This window comes from Cordyceps javanica, chromosome 5, assembly GCF_051103115.1.
Source record: "Cordyceps javanica chromosome 5, complete sequence".
Classification (NCBI taxonomy): domain Eukaryota; kingdom Fungi; phylum Ascomycota; class Sordariomycetes; order Hypocreales; family Cordycipitaceae; genus Cordyceps; species Cordyceps javanica.
Window position 1 is genome coordinate 3,517,181 of NC_139299.1, and position 19,103 is coordinate 3,536,283.

General features: G+C 53.5%; 6 protein-coding genes across 6 annotated transcripts; 3 read left to right on the plus strand and 3 right to left on the minus strand.

Moving 5' to 3' along the window:
- Positions 1 to 108: 108 nt before the first annotated feature.
- V2A60_008294 (TATA-binding protein-associated factor TAF11) lies at positions 109 to 1,424 on the minus strand (the record flags this gene model as incomplete). Its single annotated transcript, XM_083259567.1, has 2 exons — positions 109 to 663; positions 744 to 1,424. The coding sequence occupies 2 exons, from the start codon at positions 1,422 to 1,424 to the stop codon at positions 109 to 111; spliced, it is 1,236 nt and encodes a 411-aa protein (XP_083115693.1).
- Positions 1,425 to 4,291: 2,867 nt separating this feature from the next.
- Positions 4,292 to 4,765, plus strand: V2A60_008295 (uncharacterized protein; the record flags this gene model as incomplete). Its single annotated transcript, XM_083259568.1, has 2 exons — positions 4,292 to 4,504; positions 4,697 to 4,765. The coding sequence occupies 2 exons, from the start codon at positions 4,292 to 4,294 to the stop codon at positions 4,763 to 4,765; spliced, it is 282 nt and encodes a 93-aa protein (XP_083115694.1).
- A 1,163-nt stretch (positions 4,766 to 5,928) lies between these two features.
- On the plus strand, positions 5,929 to 7,168 carry V2A60_008296 (GTP cyclohydrolase I; the record flags this gene model as incomplete). The annotated part of the gene is made up of 3 exons (XM_083259569.1): positions 5,929 to 6,244; positions 6,382 to 6,686; positions 6,863 to 7,168. The coding sequence occupies 3 exons, from the start codon at positions 5,929 to 5,931 to the stop codon at positions 7,166 to 7,168; spliced, it is 927 nt and encodes a 308-aa protein (XP_083115695.1).
- Positions 7,169 to 8,273: 1,105 nt separating this feature from the next.
- Positions 8,274 to 13,461, minus strand: V2A60_008297 (PLU-1-like protein-domain-containing protein; the record flags this gene model as incomplete). Its single annotated transcript, XM_083259570.1, has 3 exons — positions 8,274 to 12,892; positions 12,957 to 13,005; positions 13,084 to 13,461. 3 exons carry the CDS (start codon positions 13,459 to 13,461, stop codon positions 8,274 to 8,276), a joined length of 5,046 nt encoding a protein of 1,681 aa, XP_083115696.1.
- Positions 13,462 to 15,893: 2,432 nt separating this feature from the next.
- V2A60_008298 (histidine phosphatase superfamily) lies at positions 15,894 to 17,288 on the plus strand (the record flags this gene model as incomplete). Its single annotated transcript, XM_083259571.1, has 1 exon — positions 15,894 to 17,288. The coding sequence occupies one exon, from the start codon at positions 15,894 to 15,896 to the stop codon at positions 17,286 to 17,288; it is 1,395 nt and encodes a 464-aa protein (XP_083115697.1).
- Positions 17,289 to 17,488: 200 nt separating this feature from the next.
- On the minus strand, positions 17,489 to 17,884 carry V2A60_008299 (hydrophobin family protein; the record flags this gene model as incomplete). The annotated part of the gene is made up of 2 exons (XM_083259572.1): positions 17,489 to 17,527; positions 17,591 to 17,884. The coding sequence occupies 2 exons, from the start codon at positions 17,882 to 17,884 to the stop codon at positions 17,489 to 17,491; spliced, it is 333 nt and encodes a 110-aa protein (XP_083115698.1).
- Positions 17,885 to 19,103: the final 1,219 nt, after the last annotated feature.

Genomic DNA, 19,103 nt, shown 5'->3' on the forward strand with positions numbered 1-19,103 from the left:
TAAAAAAATAATAAAGCAAAGATGGAAGAATAAAAAAAAACCTTTGGGTATCATGGACCGTGATAAAACACTCCCAGCTTCCACCACCAACCACATCCCCAGCCTCCTCTACCTAAACAGTTGCTTCCTCGTCCGCGCAGAGAACCGCTCCACTCCGCTGCCCTGCTGATGATGCCACAGCTGCTGCATCCCCACCCCGTGGCTCTGCTTTGACGCCCGATACCGCAGCCACGCCGCCCGTAGGTGATCCGGCCGCAGCGGCCCTCGCTTCGGGTCCATCTCTTCGATACTCTTAGTTTTGCTCCTCTTGCCGTTGCCGTTGCCGTTGCTGGTGTTGCCGTTGTTGGTAGTGGTCTTGTCATCATCATCATCACCACCACCACCACCACCACCGCCGCCATCATCGTCGTGACTGCTGCGGTTGCCGTCGTCGCCGCCGCTGCCGTTGATATCCGTCGCAGCGACCCCATCTTCGTCCGCCGCCGCAGCCGCCGCCGCCGCCGCCGGCAACGGTAGCTCGCTCTGGTGCTCACCGGCCCGGATCCATTCCGCCTGCACCTCGCGCGCCTGCTCGATAATCTCCCCCGCAAACAGCTTGGCCACGGCCTTGACGGCGGTGCTGACCATTTGCGGCACCGACTGAGACACTGTAGCGTTGACGACCTGCAAAAAGTCTTGCGTTAGCCGACTTACTTCTTCTTTTCTTCGTGTATGCGCGTGTGTGTGTGTTGCTGACTGCTTACCCTCTTGACAACGGCGTCCGACAGCTTGGCCGCGCGCCACAGCTCGTACCGGTTGTACTGCTCGCTGTCAAACGCCTCGACCAGCATCGCGCGCAGCCGAATCTCCTCCTGCTTCTGCTCCTGCGTGCGCGCCACCACGTCCTCGAGCGCCATCTCGGCCTTGTCCTCGTCCTCGTCGTCCTCGGCCTCCTTGTCGCCGCCCGGGCCCGAGGCGGCGGTGCCGGCCTTGCCCCCCGCGACGCTCGACGCCTGGTCGTTGCCGCCGTCATCTCCCTTCCCGCCCCCGCCCCCGCCGCCACCCGCCCGGGACTTGCGACCGCGCTTCCTCCGCGCCGCCGCCGCCGCAGCGACCGAGGACCCCACGCCGCTGACTGCGCTGCCGCTGACGTGCGACACGGCGTCCATCGACGGCGACCGCGTGTGCGGCGACCCTGCCGCCTCGGGCGGGAACGATGTCTGCCGCAGCGGGTGCTGTGCCGCCGACCCTCCGCCGCCGCCGCCACCGCCGCCGCCGCCAGCACCAGATGCCTGCGACAGCGTCGACGCCTTGCGCCGCTTCAGCGCCGGAGGCTTGCCGTTGGCCTCGAAGCTCGACGACCGCTTCTTGCTGGGTATCTGCGCCGGCGACGGGTAAGGGGGCGACATGGCCGTTGGCGAGGCGGCGTTTGTCGGCGATGCCATTTTTGGGAGGGGGGTTGGTGAGGTGCCGTGGTTGCTGCTTGCTTGTTTGTTTTTTCTCTCTAGGTTTTTTTTTGTTTTCGTCAACAATCGAGTTTTCTGGGGCACGCGATAGAAATGAGATGCAGTCGTCGGATTCGATGGCGCGCGCCGAGTTGAAAGGGATGAATGGGTTGGGCGTTGGGCTCGCGGCGCGGGAGATGGCTGGTGCAAGTTTCTCAGGCGCGAGGTTGTCGCGCGACACTTCTGCCACCGCCCAGCCAATCAATCACATGACCGGACACGCAGCGTCGGCCCGACGGCTCAGTATCGAGAATAAAACGAGGAAAATGCACTCAGTGTCGATAGCGGTATAAAGTCGGTTTCTGAATATTGTTCATTCCAAATTGTAAAGATTTGTGAGTTGCATGGTGCAGTGCAGGGCCGCTGCCGGTTTGCTCTGGATGTTGTCATGTTAGTACATGGCTGTTGGCTAGCAATCAATATCCAGTCAACCACGGATGGTATCGGCAGGTCAAGACTTTGACTCAAGAATAATCCAACTCGTACTATGCTGAAATCAGCTCGGTGGACTTGGTCCGCCGTTCAAAGCTACACTTTTTCTTTTCTTATCCATTCATGGGTTCCTTTTGAGACTTAAGCCGAGTCTTTGAACACCAACGAGCCATCCAACAGGGGTGCAGAGACAGGTCAGGATCATATCCCCCAACCAACTTGCGGCAGATTTTAAAATGAAAGTCCGTCTTAGAATTTTGAATGAAGTTGAGCTTCGGGACTGATGCTCGATAGATGGGCAAAAAAGAAAGAAAGAAAAAAGAAAGCAGGGGGAGAGAGAGACTGATAGAGAATGAGCGCATCGACAGATGATTCACCAAGAAACCCAATGGCCATCGTCTTGCAAAAAAATTCGCTTCTTACATTACAAGAAAAACATTTTCCCAACATTGATCCCACCAGCAATCATGTCATTCTCCAATTTTTAACCCGCTTCCTTGACTCGTTCTTCGCAGCCTCTACCTCACCCTACGCGGATACTAGGTCGGTGTAGCGATCCAACGAAACCAGCTCCAAGACGAGTGATTTCTCAAAACATTGTCTACAGTCATTGAACGAGCTAAAATCATCTCAATCTAACCCAGCAACATGTAAATGAGAGTGGCTGGTGCGCGGCCGCATCTTCATCAGCCCGTCAGGGGGGCACATCATTCTCCGCAAGAATGCGGCAGTGTTTGACTTGATTGAAGACATGGGCATTCGGTTCAGATACCCATCGCTCTTGACTTTCCCATCTTTGACTTTCTCGCTTCTTCTTCATCTGCCTCCTCTTTTGCCTCTTGAGCGCCGGCAGGCACATCCAAGCTCAACGCCACCGACAACAGAAAGAGGTCAAGATTGTGTTTGCCTGTCCGTGCTTTATTGACAAGATTATTGAAGATTTACCTTGTGACGGACAAAAAGTGTTCCGTGTGATTTGAAAAAAAAATTTAAAAAAAAACGTCAAGCACCAACTAGCCATGCGCGACTCGGCGCCCGCGCGCAAAGAGGTCTGTCTCACTCTGCAACTCGAATCCGATGGCTCGCTCCACGGACGGAAAGCAGCACTGTGTGGCAATAACGCGTGGTTCAGTTGTGTTTTTCTTAATTGTTTTGATAGCAATATATCCTGCCCGCATACCCTTGCCAGATTTCTTCTTTCCTAGCTGAGGCTGTCTGCTGCAATACGCCGCAACTTACACGGGATGGATGTCCTCATCTAGGCGCAGCAACAAACAGTCGAGCAAAACGAACCTAGCTTGACACGAGTTGCACCAACCGAAAAAAAGGTGTTGAAAAAAAAAGAAAAGAAAAAAAAAAGAAAAGAAAAAAAAAACAAAAGAAAAAAAAAGAAAGAAAAAAAAAGCCCTCCCGAATTCTGCGCGCGGGTCATAACGATGCCGACAGATGCCAGTGTTTGCAGGTAGATCCTTTTCTCCCTTCCGCCCGCAGACAAGTGAGGGGGGTTCCTTCCTGGCGCAGCAAACCAAGAAAAACAAGAATAAAGGTGCAACGGTTCAAAAAAAAAAGTGAAACATGTTCCTCTTCTCTTGTACCATGCTGCCCTGTGGAGGTGTCATGCCAGAAGAAGCAAAAGCAATCAAGTTGTAAAAAAAAACCGGAGGACTGGAGCAAGCAAAGTCGAGCAAGGCAAGCAAGGCAAGCTGCAGAACAGCCACAGCGGCGCGGTGCAGGGTGCACTCCGAAGTCTGCACATGGCTGTTCTACAACTGCTACCCTTCCACCTTCTTGCCTTCCGCTCGTCCCCAATGTCTCGGAAAGGGGGGGTTCACTGTCGATCAGCAAAGAACCATGATTGCATGAGGCTCTAACCCTTTCCTTCCCCCCACCCCCGGACCATTTTGGTCTTGTCCCCTCGATTTTGAAAGTATCACACAAGGGCGAGTAAGGTGCCAAGGTGCTTCGACCACTTCCAGTGCGGAGAGGCCCAATTACAGACGGACGTACAGACGGAACCGTGGGAGGAGGCTTTCGTTCCCGAAGACGACAGGCGAGGCCAAAGGGCGGGCGTGTGCCCAACAGGCCTTGGAAAGCAAGGGTCTGTAATTGATCAAGCTGCGAATGATTTTTTTTTCTTTTTTTTTTTTAATATTTTGCTCTTTCCGCACCGACCTTGATCGGACGGGGATGGGATGGCCTGGCCCATGTCTTGTCTTGGACAGATACAGACAAGCTGCAACACCAAACGTCGTCCAACATGTAGATATATAAGTAGGCAGCCCAGCCGGATTCACCAGTCCTTGTCCTCATCATCTCCATTGCCGCAGAAAAAGTACAATTCCGTCTCAAGCTCCCCCCCCTCACCCCCAAAAGATATGAAGCTCCTCGCCAGCGTCCTCGTCGCCCTCTCCGCCGCCGGAGCGCTCGCCTCGCCCATGGCGCAGAGCGAGTCGACAAGGTGCATCGGCAAGGACCGGGGCGGCCTGCCCGGCAGCTGGGTCTATTACGGCTGCCTGCCGTACATTTTTGCGCCCGGCGCGCTGTGCCGGATGGTTCCTGGTAATTATACTCGGGGATATCCACACTGCGTATGTATTCTTCTTCTTCTGCTTCTTCTACCTTCTTGGCTCCTGTTCACTTCCATTTCGTTCCCCCCCCCCCCGAGATTCCTGCCCTCTTCTCTCTTCTTTCCTTGAACTTTGACCAAAAAGAGCAAAAAATGAAGAGAAAAAAACGACTTGCTAACGACTGTTGAAATGCTCATGTCTGCGTGTGTACAGTGCCCGAAACCCCTTTGCAAAGGCTGGCCGGGCTGGACCGACGAGGACGAGATGCATATTATGGGGTAAAATGGGAAGCCTGTTGGCCATGGACTACCTACACAGTAGCGAAAGGGACGGAGAGATGGCGCGCGATGGAGATGCGCAGCTGGCTACAAGGTTTGGTATCCTTGTTCACTGTATTTTGTATCTGTATCTGTACTTGCTGCTACCATGTTCCCATGCGCTTTGTTGTTCCATTCTTCGTCTCCGTGTGAATCATGCTCGCCTTTTATGCCAGGAAAAAACGGAACCAAATGAACAGACTGCGATGCACACAGACGGGCAGGGTCATCAAAGTCGGACCTTTACCACTCCCAAAGAGCAAAGGTGGTCCTTTAATGCAAGGCTGTTAGTATCAATAGAGAGCAAAGCAACCAACAAGCACACAGTCGCCATCATAATCACCTTGGATTTTCCCATCCTTGTCATCCGTATGGACCATTTCACTATCCGTATATGCCAGGCATCTGCAGCCCCTCCTCCCCTCCTCCTGTTCCAGTGACCGGCCGCCGGTGTACATCAACGCCGGTGGCCGCCGCCGCCGCCAAGTTCCGGCTCCCCTTTTGTATGCCGAGCCACCGACTTATTTTTCCCAAAATACATGCAATACTCCGCAGTTGGGATCAAGTCGTTGAGCCTTGCCCCAGAAAAAAAAGACCCTTTTTTTTGATTGATCAACACGCCAGTAAAAGCCGATTACCTCATATATTCACCCAAAAGAGTTCCCCCCCCCCGCCTACATAGCTAGCAAAATTATGGGGACGGCCGGAGCTGGACCTGCACAAGCCGATGTCGCGAAGCCGAACAAAAGCCGTCCCTCTTTTTTTTTTTCTTTTTTTTTTCCTTTTTTTCTTTGTTGCCTTATGATCCTTGCCAGTTCCTTGCCATGACGTGACTCGGAATTCTCGCAATTGTCCAATCCGTCAACATCAACCATTCATCTCTTGAATTTTTATTTTCCTCAAACGGTTTCTTTTTTTTTTTTCAATTTGATCTTGTCCTTGTTCTTGGCTTAGAGAACTCCCTCTCTTCAATTGCTTCTTTTACTTGATTCATCGCACCCCTCCTCGGCTACACCACCACCCACTTACTTATCAATCTCAAATCACCCCACGAGTTTCTCCCCCTCCATCCCTCCATCCATCTCTCCATCCAATCCATCTCTCCTCTTCTCTCCTCAACCCCGCAATATGCCCAAACACCTCAACGACGCCGCCTCCGTCTCCGGCTCCTCCACCTCGACCGACAACTCCTCGTCCCGCAAGCGCAAGCGCCCCTCCTCCAAAAAGACCAACGGCGGCGGCAGCAAACGCCTCGACGCCGCCGACGACGACGACGCAACCCCCGCCAAGAAACCCTTCTCCGACAAGCATCACCTCGTCGCCAACGGCCACCGCCGCAACTCGACTTCCAAGGCCGCCCGCGACCCCCTCGACGAGGCTCGCGCCGTCGCCGTCCGTCAGCCCGCCCCCCCGGTCGTCGATCATGATGGTCTGAGCCGAGCCGGTACGTCTTCTTCTTCTTCTTCTTCTTCTTCTTCTTCTTCCTCCTCCTCCCCCCCTCTTTGTCTCTCTCCCTGCGCCGTCTCCCTGTCGCCCCAGATTCCTGGCATCGCTAACGCGCGCGCTCGCCCAATCATTCAGCCAAGGGTACCCGAACCCGTCTCCAAGAGACCCCCGAGCAGGCCGCCGCCCGCATGGAAAAGATGCGCGGCGCCGTCCGCACCCTCCTCGAGTGCGTCGGCGAGGACCCCGACCGCGAGGGCCTCCTCGACACCCCCTCGCGCTACGCCAAGGCCATGCTCTTCTTCACAAAGGGCTACCAGGTCAACGTCGACGACCTCGTCAACAATGCCCTCTTCAACGAGGGTCACAACGAAATGATTGTCGTCAAGGATATCGAAGTCCACTCCCTCTGCGAGCATCATCTCGTTCCCTTTAATGGCAAGGTATTTTTTTTTATTTTATTCTTTTCTCTTTTTTTTTTCCCTCGCTTCGCTCGACGTGGGCCGCCGGCGATCCCACGAGCAGCCCGGTTGTCGCTCGCCGCGCGCGCTGCTTCTTTCTGGCTCACATGGTAGTTTCTTAACTTGATTGACTGACGCGCTCAATGTCCGGAAATTAGATGCACATTGGCTACATCCCTCGCAACACCGTCATCGGCCTCTCCAAGCTGCCCCGCATCGCCGAAATGTACGCCCGCCGCCTGCAGGTCCAGGAGCGCCTCACCAAGGAGGTCGCCAACGCCGTCATGGACATCCTCAAGCCCCAGGGCGTCGCCGTCGTCATGGAGTCCTCCCACCTCTGCATGGTCATGCGCGGCGTCGAGCAGACCTCCACCTCCACAATCACCTCGTGCGTCCTCGGCTGCTTCGAGCGCAAGTCCAAGACCCGCAACGAGTTCCTCTCCCTCGTCGGCATCAACCGCTAGACGACAATCCATCCGCACACACACACACATTTCTACTCTTCCATTCACCACTCCCTTTCCCCTTTCGCCTTCGGGAGCCGGAGGGGGAGGGCGCAGTAACCGCCGAAAAGACGAAAAAAGATGCGATACGGGAAATGAATGACGGATCTACGGGGAGAAACATATAGAGACTCGTCAGTGTGACTTCTTTCAACATTCATAGTGTGGCGTTGTCGGCGTTTTTTGTTCTTTTTTTGCCTCGGCTTTTTTTTTCCTTTTTGGTTCTTGTTTACCTGGAGCCCGAATTTTCTAAATATCAAATACTCGCGGGGGGGGAGGCCTCGACATTCAACAACAGCCCGCCTTTTTCAACATTTACACTTTACAAGAGCAATCATCTCTCTTCTATTTAGATTTCTTCTTCTTGAAAAAGAAATAACAAGAAAAAAAAATCAGCCTCTACAACGGGCTCAACGCCCTGGGCTCGTTTTCACTAGTTACCGCAAACCATTTCATCTTGGTTACAAGCCTTTTTTGAGTGCGTGACTCATGCTCCCAACTGCGCCGTAGTAAGTTTTTTTTACGTCATCACGTCAAAGTCCTCTCGTTACACACAATATGCTCATCTCTCAACTTGTGCAACTAACCAGGCCAAAAAGGCCTCATGTGCCATTTCCTCTATCTGCCTCTCTTTCTCTTCTTCTCTCTCCTCGCTCCCTCTCTCCCTCTGTTTCTGTCTCTGTCTCTCTCTTGCCACACACTTCTAGCAAAAGCAATCAATCTTGCAAACCATTAACAAAACAACGGTATGAAAAGATAATAGATAAAGAAAAGAAGAAAAGAAGAAGAAGAAAAACACAATGACCATCTCAAAATAGTTCATGTTACCCGAGTAATAAGCAGCCATCCGGCACAGTCATACCCTTTTTGCGCCATAATCAATCTCCATGTCCATACAATATCTGGTGCCTTGTAACTCCCCCACACACCCATTATACTCATACATTATTCCTGCGCTCAAAACTCCGCCGCAAAAAGAAAATGGTACTTGGCAAACCTGTGAATGGGAAAAGAAACAAAAAAAAGAGACTCAAACGCCTGTTCTGTTACACTGCCCAGGTATCACCTACTCCCCATCTATCATAGCGTCCAGCCCGTTCCGCTCGTCTTCCAGAGACTCCGTCGTCATCTTGCCATCATCCCCATCCTTGGTTCCCTTGGGATTGTCTCCGGCCCCCCTCTCGTCAGTCGCGTCCGTGAGCATCTTTTCTGTCTTGCCCTCATCTTTGGCCGAATCCACCGCTTTCAAAGTGCTCCCATCGGTGTTGAGGGCTGACCTCTTTGCCCACACATCAGCTCCCCAAATCTTTTCGGCCTGCTTTTTACCATTCTCGGTCCGGCCCAAAATCTCGAGTGCCTTGGCTTTGCCTTCTTCCGTGTGTGTGTCAATATCTTCAATGCCTCCATCAAATGATCGGCCTTCGCCTTCAAGCTTGTCATGGCTCTCGGAGATGGACTTCTCTCGGCTGTCATCTGCCATGGAGTCATCGTGACCTTCGTCCTCGGAGTGATCGCGCTTGTCCGAGTCGCCTTGTCCATCATGAGAATAGTACGCTGGCCCACCATAGGAAGCGTTCGCTGAAGGGGGCTGCAGAGGGCCGTGCCCCGACTGAGCCGCCGCAGCCGCCGCCTCCGCATTTGCAGCCTTGCGTCGCAGGCTGTTTGCTTTTCCTTTGGCGTGCTCTGGCAGATCATCGGGATTATCGACGCCGTATTCCACGAGCATCTTTTGCAGCTTCGTTGGCCGTGGCTTTCGGGTACTGAGAGATACTTCCAGAATAGGTGGTGCCTCTGGCGCCACTGGGTACCACTTGTGCAGCTCCTGGCGGAAAAAGTTCGTTTCATATGCAAGGAGCACTTCGGCACCTTCGAGCTTGCGCAAATAGAATCGCTGCGTCTCAGCCTCGGCTTCCGTTGACAGGATAGGGTTGCAATATCGTGCGATATAGTCGCGGAAGCTCTGTGCGTTTGAGATTATGCGCTGCAAGACATCCTCTTCTTCAGGCTGGAACGGAAGCAACGGCACTTCTTCGATGAGCGCAACCAGATCCTCGAGCTTGGGTCGGGCTGCGTCCCTGGGAATCTTCATTCTCCAGTCGCAGATGGGGCAAGTGTACTTGTCATCTTCCTTCACTTTGCCGCGTGCAATCTTAAGACACTTGTAGTGGTACCACTCGTGGCAGAGCTCACACTCAATCATCATGCCAGCCTCCACTTTTCGGCACATGCAAAAGACTTGGCGATGGCGACTATCGTCCAGGCCCTTGGCCTCCTCCGGACTCTGCTCTCGCGACACGGGCTCTGCAGGAAGGCGGGGCGTGTCGTGCTCCGTGTCAAAACAGTCCAGGTTGCGTTCCAGCACATACTCGAGGTGATTCTTGAGGATGTGAAGTGGCGCGTTGGACTTTCCAAACAGTCTTTTGCCTTTGCGCATCCAGTCTTCGTGGCGCTTGCGCTCGTTTTCGAGGTCCAACGTCCCATTTGGTTTGGAATTCAAATCATCCAACTTCTTGGTCACATCGACAACCTCACTGTACTTTGGGCGCTTGCGAAAGTCATCCTCGCGACAACGCTCGGTGATGTCGAGAATTTGGCGATGAGCCTCCCGTTGCTTATGGAGAATTTGGTCAACTGCAGCCAGTGTGTCTTTGGAAACGGGTAAAGCGCCAGCTTGCACTTGCTTGGAGAGTGCCTCCAGCTGCGGATAGTGAACAAATTCAGCGTGGATTAGTTCTCTGGCCTTGGCCTCCCATGACTGCCCAGCCACCATTTGATCGCAAAAAAACTTGAAGTGGTCATTGTAGGTCGGAATTTCGAGTCGTTTGCCTTCCTCGATCAAATCCTGAACGTCAGGAAGGGTCAGGAACAGACCTCGGCTTGTGCGAGCCTTTTCGTTCCAGCGCATCTGATCCAACTTTTTGGATAACAAGTCCAGCTCTGGTATATCTACGTTAAAGGTGCGTCCTTCCTCAATAAGCTCCTCAATAGCCTCTACGCTGAGGCTTGTACCGGTCTCCAGCGCTCGCGAGGCATTGGCTTGGAATTCTTTGATGGAGGCCGCACGCTCTTGGAGTTGCGAGATCTCGGGGCAGTCGAATCCAAACTTCTCGGCATCACGAAGCAGTCGGTAGATGTCGCTTACTTTGCGAGATTCTCGCTCTTTCTGATCCTGGTACGGGTTGCCGATGGATCTACGCACGCCAGTCTGCCAGGCCCGTTCGTTCTTGCGTCGGTTTTGTTGCTTACGTACAATGTAGCTCGTTGCTTCATCTACCCACTCGTTGCATCGATCGACGAATTCTTTCAGAATGGGAAGGGACGGAAGATCGAAGGGAATGCGTTCGCCTTCGTGAAGGAGACCTCGAAGAGATTTCAGCGATGGAGTCACCTCTTCGTCAAGGATTTTTGCGTACTTCTCTTCCCATTGTTTAGGGGTGTCAGCCTTCTCAATGACTTTTGCGTGGGCATCCTTCATCATTTCCTCCGTTTTGCGGTAGTAGAGCGTATGGCCAGCACCGAGATACCTGTTTTGCTCGCTATCATCGCAGCAAGAGTGGTTGCCTGCATGGGAAATGCACAAAACTTTGCCCGACTTGTGGCATTTATATCTGGAGAGGTAAGCAAAGGCCTTGCAGTAACTGCAGCACTGTTCATCTTCGTCCAGAATATCCTCATCTTCAATCTTGAACGCGAGCGGGCAGTCTCCGTCTCCTTCCTTGAAGCATTGGCATTTGTGAGCTGTTGATTCAAGATGATTTTTGACAAAAAGCTCCCGCTCCGCCAGCTCTCTCTTTTGGATGCGCTCTAGAGCTGGTCCGAGCCATTTTGCTGTGGATATTGTCAGGCCAGCCGACGCTCCTTCAGCAGCAGTCCACAACAGTTCATCATGAGAGAAGCAAGGCTGACGGCGAAAGGCCTGCAGCCTCTCCACACCAGCCATGCCAAATGACTCCCAGTCTGGCGGTGCAAAGTTGACAGCCTCGTTGAAGTTGAAGCCATGGTTGAAGCCAGCATGGTAAGCTTGCGGGAAGGTGATGACCATCTGACCCGCACGCTGATCGACGGCGTACACGCGAACGCCAGCCTTTGTGAGTTGCTCGGGGGTGAGCAAAGTCACAAGCTGGAAAAGGAGGTCGGGCTGGGTTTCAAAGAGTTCGGGCACAGCCTCGCGCATAGCGGCTTCAAACTTTGCGGCGTCGTCACCGGGGATGCCGTACCACGTTTTTGTAGCGCCAAAATGCTGATAATTGGCGGAATATGCGTAGTGGTCTTCATTGTGCCAGCAGAATGTAGAAAAGATCATACCGACGTATACCCAAGGAACGGTCATGCCAGAAATGTCCGATTTGATGTGTCGGAATAGGCTCTCCGAGGCAAATGGGAGCACATTTAGGTTCCAGCCATCCGCAGCATAGGGATTACTGGGGTTCCTTTCGAGGGTAGGAAAGCCAGAGCCATGTGTCGTGCAGTGGATGTCGGCGCCATACTCGACTTCGACCGTTTCTTCCAAGTCCGCCACCAGGCGCCAAAACTCATTCTCGACGTCTTCCTCGGTGACAGGTCTATGGCATTTCAGGGCACTGTCGAAAGGCATCTTCTTCTCAAAGTATCCCTGCTTGAAGTCGTTGGCCTTTTGTTGGAACTGCTTGAGTGAGTATAATCCGCCTTCCTCGAACCCGAACTGTCCATCACCAACGAGGCAGCGCGGGCAGTTCCATTCAGCGTCTGGTTTTCGCTTCACCGGGGGGTCCAAGCAGGATCCGTGGTAAGAGTTGTCGCAAGACTCGCAGACGAGTAATGGCCCGGCATCATCGCCTTGGCCGCAGGTTTCGCAAGCCTCGCCGGGGGCAGGGTCTTCTTCACGGGGAATGCGAGGCACCGACGGACGGAACGGTGTCATATGTGAGCCCGCAACGGTAGGAACATTGTCTTTCCTGAGGCGTTTGCTGCGACGATTTGTGCCATCCTCGTTTTCGCCGTCGGTTTCCTTCTTGGGAGCATCCGAGGCAGCATCAGTGCTGAGTCCTCTCTTGACCGGGGCGGCGCTCCCGAGTGCAGAGTGATCATCTGGTGTGGCATTCCGGGTGCTGACAACTTCTGGAGTGAAGCTCTTACGGTCGCTTGAGGCTCTGTTGATGCTGGTGAAGCCGGAATTGACAGCTGTGAATCCGGAACCTCCCGATGTGGGGGCGGGGGGCGCATCAATCATGGGGGTATCACGATCGGTCTCGCGCTTAAGGCCACTTTGCAGAGCCTCTGAGGCATTTCTCGCGGGTGACTCTGCGTTTGTACCGGATGGTGTATTGACTTGAGAACGCTTGACGGGCGTTTGGGCGGGACTGGGCGTCAAGGGTCCGCCGTATTCCTGTTCCAGCTGCTGGTGAACGCCGGGTTTTGCGATGCGAAGATATTCTTCATAGGGGCACAGCCATCTCTGATATGAGTTCTTGAGGGATGTGGAGAGCGAAGACATGATTTTGCCACTATATCCGAGATCACGGCCAATCTCTGCCCACTTCTTCAGCTTGCAGACCTTGTCGAAACCTCCTCTCGACTCGACCGCCTTCTTCAAGCGATAGAGGTCCAGTGGCTTCTTGTCAACATATGGCAGCCGATGCAAGTTATTTCCTTGCTGTTTGTGGAATTTGGCAAGACCGTCCAAGTATGTTAGGTTTGCGCGTGTGCCTGCGGTGAGATGTGAGTGAGTGGTGCGTTGCAAAGCGTTTGAAGACGTGAATGAGGTACATACTGCCTTCGACAGAATTGAGTTCCTGCTTTCGTGTTCTGAAATGAAATTTCTGTGATTGGGTCAGCAACGCACGGGTGAACGCCGAAGCAGGCAATGGCAGCAGTGTTGGGCCGAGGTGAAGGTTTACCTCTGTGTCGATGGCGAATTCCGGGTTCCAAGAGTCGGGGGGGATAATCTTGCAGATGCCATACTGCGAAGCCTCGGGGCCGATTTTCTTGACGTATTCCAGAGGATCGCGCCATTCCTCTGGCGTCGGGCGGTAGGTCGGTGCATCGGAGATACCGTGGGGTCTGCTGGTCTTCCTGATGGGTTCGCGGGGAGCAGTGGGCTGGCCACGGCGTTCGACAGAGGTGAGGTCGAGGGCCGCACTCGACATGGCGCTGAGAGGGATGGTGGCGGTTGGATGGTAGCCATTGGAGTTGACTTTGGACTTTGGTTTGGTTGGGCCGACGGAGCTGCGTGCACTCGTAGTGACGGTCGCACTAGCCGTCATTCCGGGAGCCATGGTATCGGTAGGTCCGAGTGTAAAAGTGTTATTTCAAAGGTTGTTGGGCAAGATGAGTCGTCCAAGACGAGGAAGGCGAGTCGCTTTATCGCAAGGGACGTGGCAGGGGAGCGATGCGCGCCGTGAAAGAATGAAGGATCTTATCAAGATACCAGGGGCATCGTCGCGGAGCTGTAAGAGGCGACTCCCAAGATGCGACCGATCGGATGTGGTAAAAACGGAGGGCCAGGGTTCAGAGCGTACCCGAATCTACTTTGTACGTTAGACATTGCATCCGCATGCAAAGGCAAAGGCAGCGAGGCCAGTCGGGGGTTGTCGGCAGGTAGGGTCGTGTGCGCGGCGAGCCAGATGGCCATCAAACGGGCGCCGGGGAAAAAAAAGAAGCACGGGGAAACATGGGCGAGCCGACTTACAAAAAGAGAATGCTCTGCAAAATTGTCGAGGCCAAAGAGAGAGTATTCAGACTCGATGCGCGAGACTCACCTGGCCGTTCAGGAGCGTCAGGAGGAAGAAGGGACGAGTCATGCAGCGTGAGAGCCGGTGTTGGTGTAAAGGTGTAGATGTCGAAGCGATGGAGGGCGGGCGAGGAATGGGTCGAGGGAGCGTCCCCAGATGTAAGTAGTGAGAGATGGCAAAGACGTTCCTTTGGGTGAGCCGTCGCCGGGGTACCTGAAGCGACGCTGGGGGGGACGGCAAGCGAGCAGGTACCGGCGGGACAAGACTTTTGCAGCACCCAGTGTGCCAGGCCAGTCATGCCAGTCTACCAACCAGTAGGAAGGGCCCAGGTCTTGCGGCTCCACTTTTCCCTTTTTTTAGCCGGAGCGGGACAGGCTGCATAACTAAGTAGGTACTTATTAAGTATGGCGAGATACTTAGCAGATGTATGCTGCTGCACGCGAGACCACAAGTACCTCCTTGTCGACCCCCCCCAGCCAGGTGGTGCAATCTGGTGACTTGTGATTTCGGGGAGCGGCCCTGCTTCCGCAAGGTTCCGCTCATGTATCCGGTACCTGGGACATGCCAGCAGGGATGCAAAAATAGACCTCCAAAGGTCGCCGAGAGCCGTGTACACTATACCTCATCACTACATTCTCGCGATACATGCAACCGAGCCGCAATCCGAGAGCCACCAGCCAACCACGAGCCAATGGCGCAAGCCTCGCACCGCCGTGTTACTGTCATCACTGGTGTCTATAAGAAGTTAAATTAATTTCCCTTTGTAGGAGGAGCTCTTTCTTATTCACTTACTTAGCCTCTTACTTACACGCCTTGCCGTCAGTCTTGTTCTACATGGACAGGCCTTTGAGACTTGCATCATCGCTTGCAGATGCTCTTTGCCTGATGCGAGCAACATGGACGCTGCACGACAGGGGCGCGCCAAGGGTTTGGAATCACCGCGACACATTGTTCATGCCAGTACTATAAATTTGCCCTCTTGCTACCCTCGCACAATGGTCTTCCTCCTGCTCCTGCTCCTCCTTCTCCTCCTCCTTCAACCCAGATGCAACAGGCAATCAACAGTCGCACCTAGCAAGGTGCCAGAATGAGGCGAATCCATTCCAGAAATAGCAATCCCGTGCCCCGTACTCTGCGCAATCTAACCTGCATTGCCGTTGGCCTTTTGCTTATAATAATACACATCTCTGTGGCGTCTGTGCGTCTGTCCTTGTCGCCCGGTCCATTGGCTACTTTGAGCAGTCCTACAGGTCCCCCAGCACCAGCCAGCCACCTCTCAACTTTCAAGTAATGCACCCGATCCAGACAGTCAATGAATTGTTTGCACTATGACTATTATTGCTACACGGACATGTCTTACGCACTGCATTCCGGTCCGCATCAACTCCATGTATAGCATCACTGATGTGATCTGTCGATACTATCCGTCTTGGCAATGCTATCAGGCGAAGCGATAGGTTCAAAAAAAAAAGGAAAAAAACTCTAATGCGCAACGATCAAGGACCATGTTGCTTCATAAAAGCAACCATGTCTATATTAAGATAAATAAGCTCTGCAGCATCACATCTAAACGTCTATTACAGGCATGGTCTGCTAGTATCTCTGCAATGACCTGCAACGAAATGAAAAGAATGAAAATTGAAAGAAAAAACTAATAGAAGAAAAAAAAACGTTATAATGTTGCTCTAAAAGTTTCTTTCAGCTTTCCCACGACTAAAGTGGATTTTTTTTCTGAAAAAATTAAAAGGTTGGCCCAGTAGCAGCTAGAACTCATCCTAAATCAAGGTACCGGGTACGGACGTGACGTCAATGAAGCGACGCCGATCTCCAACAAAACGTGGCAGGCGAGAGAAAAAAAACAATGTAATTATAAAGCAAGGCGACCGTGCTGTCGTCTTCAAAGTCAATCCTTTGCGTGACTCTCCAGGGACACTTTACACCGAAACTATCACCGGGCTGTCAATTGACCTGGAAAAATGACGAGAATCTCCGTCTTGAGAGCTCTGCCTCTGGCAGCTGTTGTCTCAGCTTCAGCCCTGTACTCTACCTACGACTTTGAGCCTCTGCATCATCTCAGCGGCATCGCGCCTTACTTTGAGCCGCAGGATCCTCTCGCGTCGCCCGAGGCGCCTCTGGGCTGCGCCGCCGCGCGCGCGGCCTACCTCGTCCGCCACGCCGCCATCTACGCCAACGACTTTGACTACGAGGAGTACATTGAGGGCTTCGTCGACAAGCTGGCCAACGCCACCGTCGACTGGACGAGGGTCCCCGAGCTGAGCTTCCTCGCCGGGTGGAGCGCGCCCGTCAGCGACGCCGAGGTCTCGCTCCTGACCCGCGTCGGCCGGCTCGAGGCCACTCAGCTCGGCGTCGACCTCAACTTCCGCTACCCCAACCTGAGCGTGCCCCGGCAGATGTGGACCTCGTCGGCGTCGCGGACGCTGCAGTCGGCCCGGTCCCTCGCCCGCGGCCTGGAGCGCGACGAGGGCAGCATCGAGGTCCGCAGCGTGTACGAGTCCAAGGAGGCCGGCGCCGACAGCCTGACGCCCTACAAGGCCTGCCCGGCCTACTCGTCGTCGGCCGGCAGCGACCAGTCGGACGAGTTCACGAAGAGGTTCACCAAGCCCATCATTGCACGCCTGAAAAAGGCGGCCCCCGGCTTCAACTTCACCGCCAACGACATCTTTGGCATGCAGCAGCTCTGCGGCTACGAGACGGTGATTCGCGGCAAGTCGCCCTTTTGCAGCCTGGACCTCTTCGGCCCGGACGACTGGCTCGCCTGGGAGTACTCGGAGGACGTCCGCTACCACTACAATGTCGGCTACGGCAGCAACGTCGCCGGCTACAACGGCTTGCCTTGGTTGAAGGCGACGGGCGACCTTCTCATGCGGGATGTGAAGAACAGCAGCAACGACAGCAGCAGCCGCGTCGACGATCTGCTGGTTAGCTTCACCCACAGGGAAATGCCGCCCATGGTCATTGTCGCGATGGGCCTCTTCAACAACTCAGAGTTTGGCGGCGCGCCCAACGTAAACGACACCATGCCCACCGATCGTATCAATTTCCGTCGCGCGTGGAAGAGCTCCAACATTCTGCCGTTCCTCGGCAACATTGCCATTGAACGCCTCGAGTGCCGCGGCAGCCATGGTTACGATGACGGCGACTTTTATAGGGTGCTGGTCAACAGCTCGCCGCAACCGCTACCCAGCTGCAACGACGGTCCGGGCACGAGTTGCTCTCGCGACGCATTTGGAAAGTACCTGGAGGAGCGTGCAGATATGTTTACGGGATTCACAGAGCATTGCAATGCAACCTATAAGAACAGCACCGATGTGATGACCTTGTACGAAGCAGGGAATTCCACTTCGAGTTGATTCAGAGCTGGATTATTAGAGTACATAGCACAGAAGCAATAGAGAGAGAACAAAGAGTAGGGTGAAATGTATAATAAGTGGCTATATAAAATAAAAAATATTATGTAGCGAATAGTACTCTGCGATTGCCGTTCCAACTTCCAAATGTATCCCTGCTCTCCGTTTTTACTCGTATCAGACATGGGACGATGAGAAGCCATTTAAAGCTCGATGGGAGTGCAGCCAAGGTTGACGAGACCCTGTAGTCGGAGTTGTCAGCAAACTGGATGCGTGAAAGTGTTTGGTGTAGACTTGTTACTTACATTCTGCTGGGTGTTGCAGCAGACAGCCTGGTTGTGGCAGATGTTCTTGATGGGGACAACGGCGCCGATGACGTTGACGCTGATGTCGTTGCACTGGCCGAGAAGGCTGGACAGGTCAAGGTCGCCGATGAGGCTGCCCTGGATGAGCTTGTCGGCAGTGGCGTGGTCGCAGCACTGGACAGTGTTGCCGTTGCCGCAGACGTTGTTGCCAACACCGTTGCCAACACCGTTGCCGTTGGTGGGGATGGCAGTGGCAACAGCCAGGAGGGAGACGAAGAAGGTGGCAGCGAACATTTTGAAGGTGTTGAGAGTGATTGGGGTTTTGTGAGTGGGAGAAGTGGTTTGTTTGTTTGTTTGTTGGGAGTTGTGAAGATTGAATTGTGAGTGTGAGTGATGATGAGAAAGGTTTGAGTTGAGGGGGAGAAAGCCTCCCTATTTATACATTTTCCTCGCGATGAATTCGAGCCGCCAAGGCTCCTCAGGCCGGCATCTACCGAGTACTGACTGACTGCTCGAGTTGAGTTGAGAGACATCAATCCAGGAGATTGTGGTCGGTGTCTTGGTCTGGCGGGAACAATGACAAGGGCTGAATGTGTGGCCGAACTTCATCTGGTTGCACGGACAGTCTCAACTAACCTCGCCACTTGCTCATTTCCAGCCTTGGAATGGTTTTTCTTTTGAAGATTGTCTCGAGCTTGCCACTACTCTGCTGAAATTGCATTAGGTTCTGTGCTCCTCAACTATACATACTCACCATGGTTGTTCTGCGGTTTGCTCATTTTTTTTGTATTAATTCAACTCCGCGTCGTTTAGACTTGCGTCTTGCAGTTGGTACTTGCAGTTGGTACTTGCAGTTGGTACTGTTGTTGTCAAAGGCTTCAAAGCATAAACAGAAAAGTGGAACTGACATGACAGTCGAAACTTGCTTTCTCGACTTACTGACTACTGTCCATATGAGACAAGCCTTGGGCATGACTTGTGGTTTGCGAGCCCAGTGTCGAACCCTGGCGTCGTCGTTCCCCTGCATGTACTCCGTACACAACGGACGGATACTATCCGTACTAAACTAACGCATTGAGATGTTTTATTATGTGGCACCCAATGGGAGCGGATTCTAAGCAGAAAGCGGAAAGGGCGGGACAGCAATTACGGGTGGGTAATGAGAGCAAAGGACGAAAAGTCAGTCGCAAATGGATGGTAATGTTCCGCGCATGTAACCCCATTTCCCTCTGATTTCCTTGATACTAAATGTTTTAGACTAATGCACTATGTCCATCGTCTAGACAGAAGCGGCCACCACAAAAGCAAAACAAAGTTGGGCTGAGCTTTCGGCGCTAGGAGCGGTGAGTGGGAAGAGACAACGTCGCCCTTGAGCGCTCCAACATAAGACAGTTTCGAGACTTTTGCTCATGCTAGAGCTTTTTTGATGCCCATTGTTCACGGGGCATCGCTGCATGTCGGGAAAGTGCCACTTTGCCAACCACTCAAACATGTATGCAGGGAGGCGCCCGAA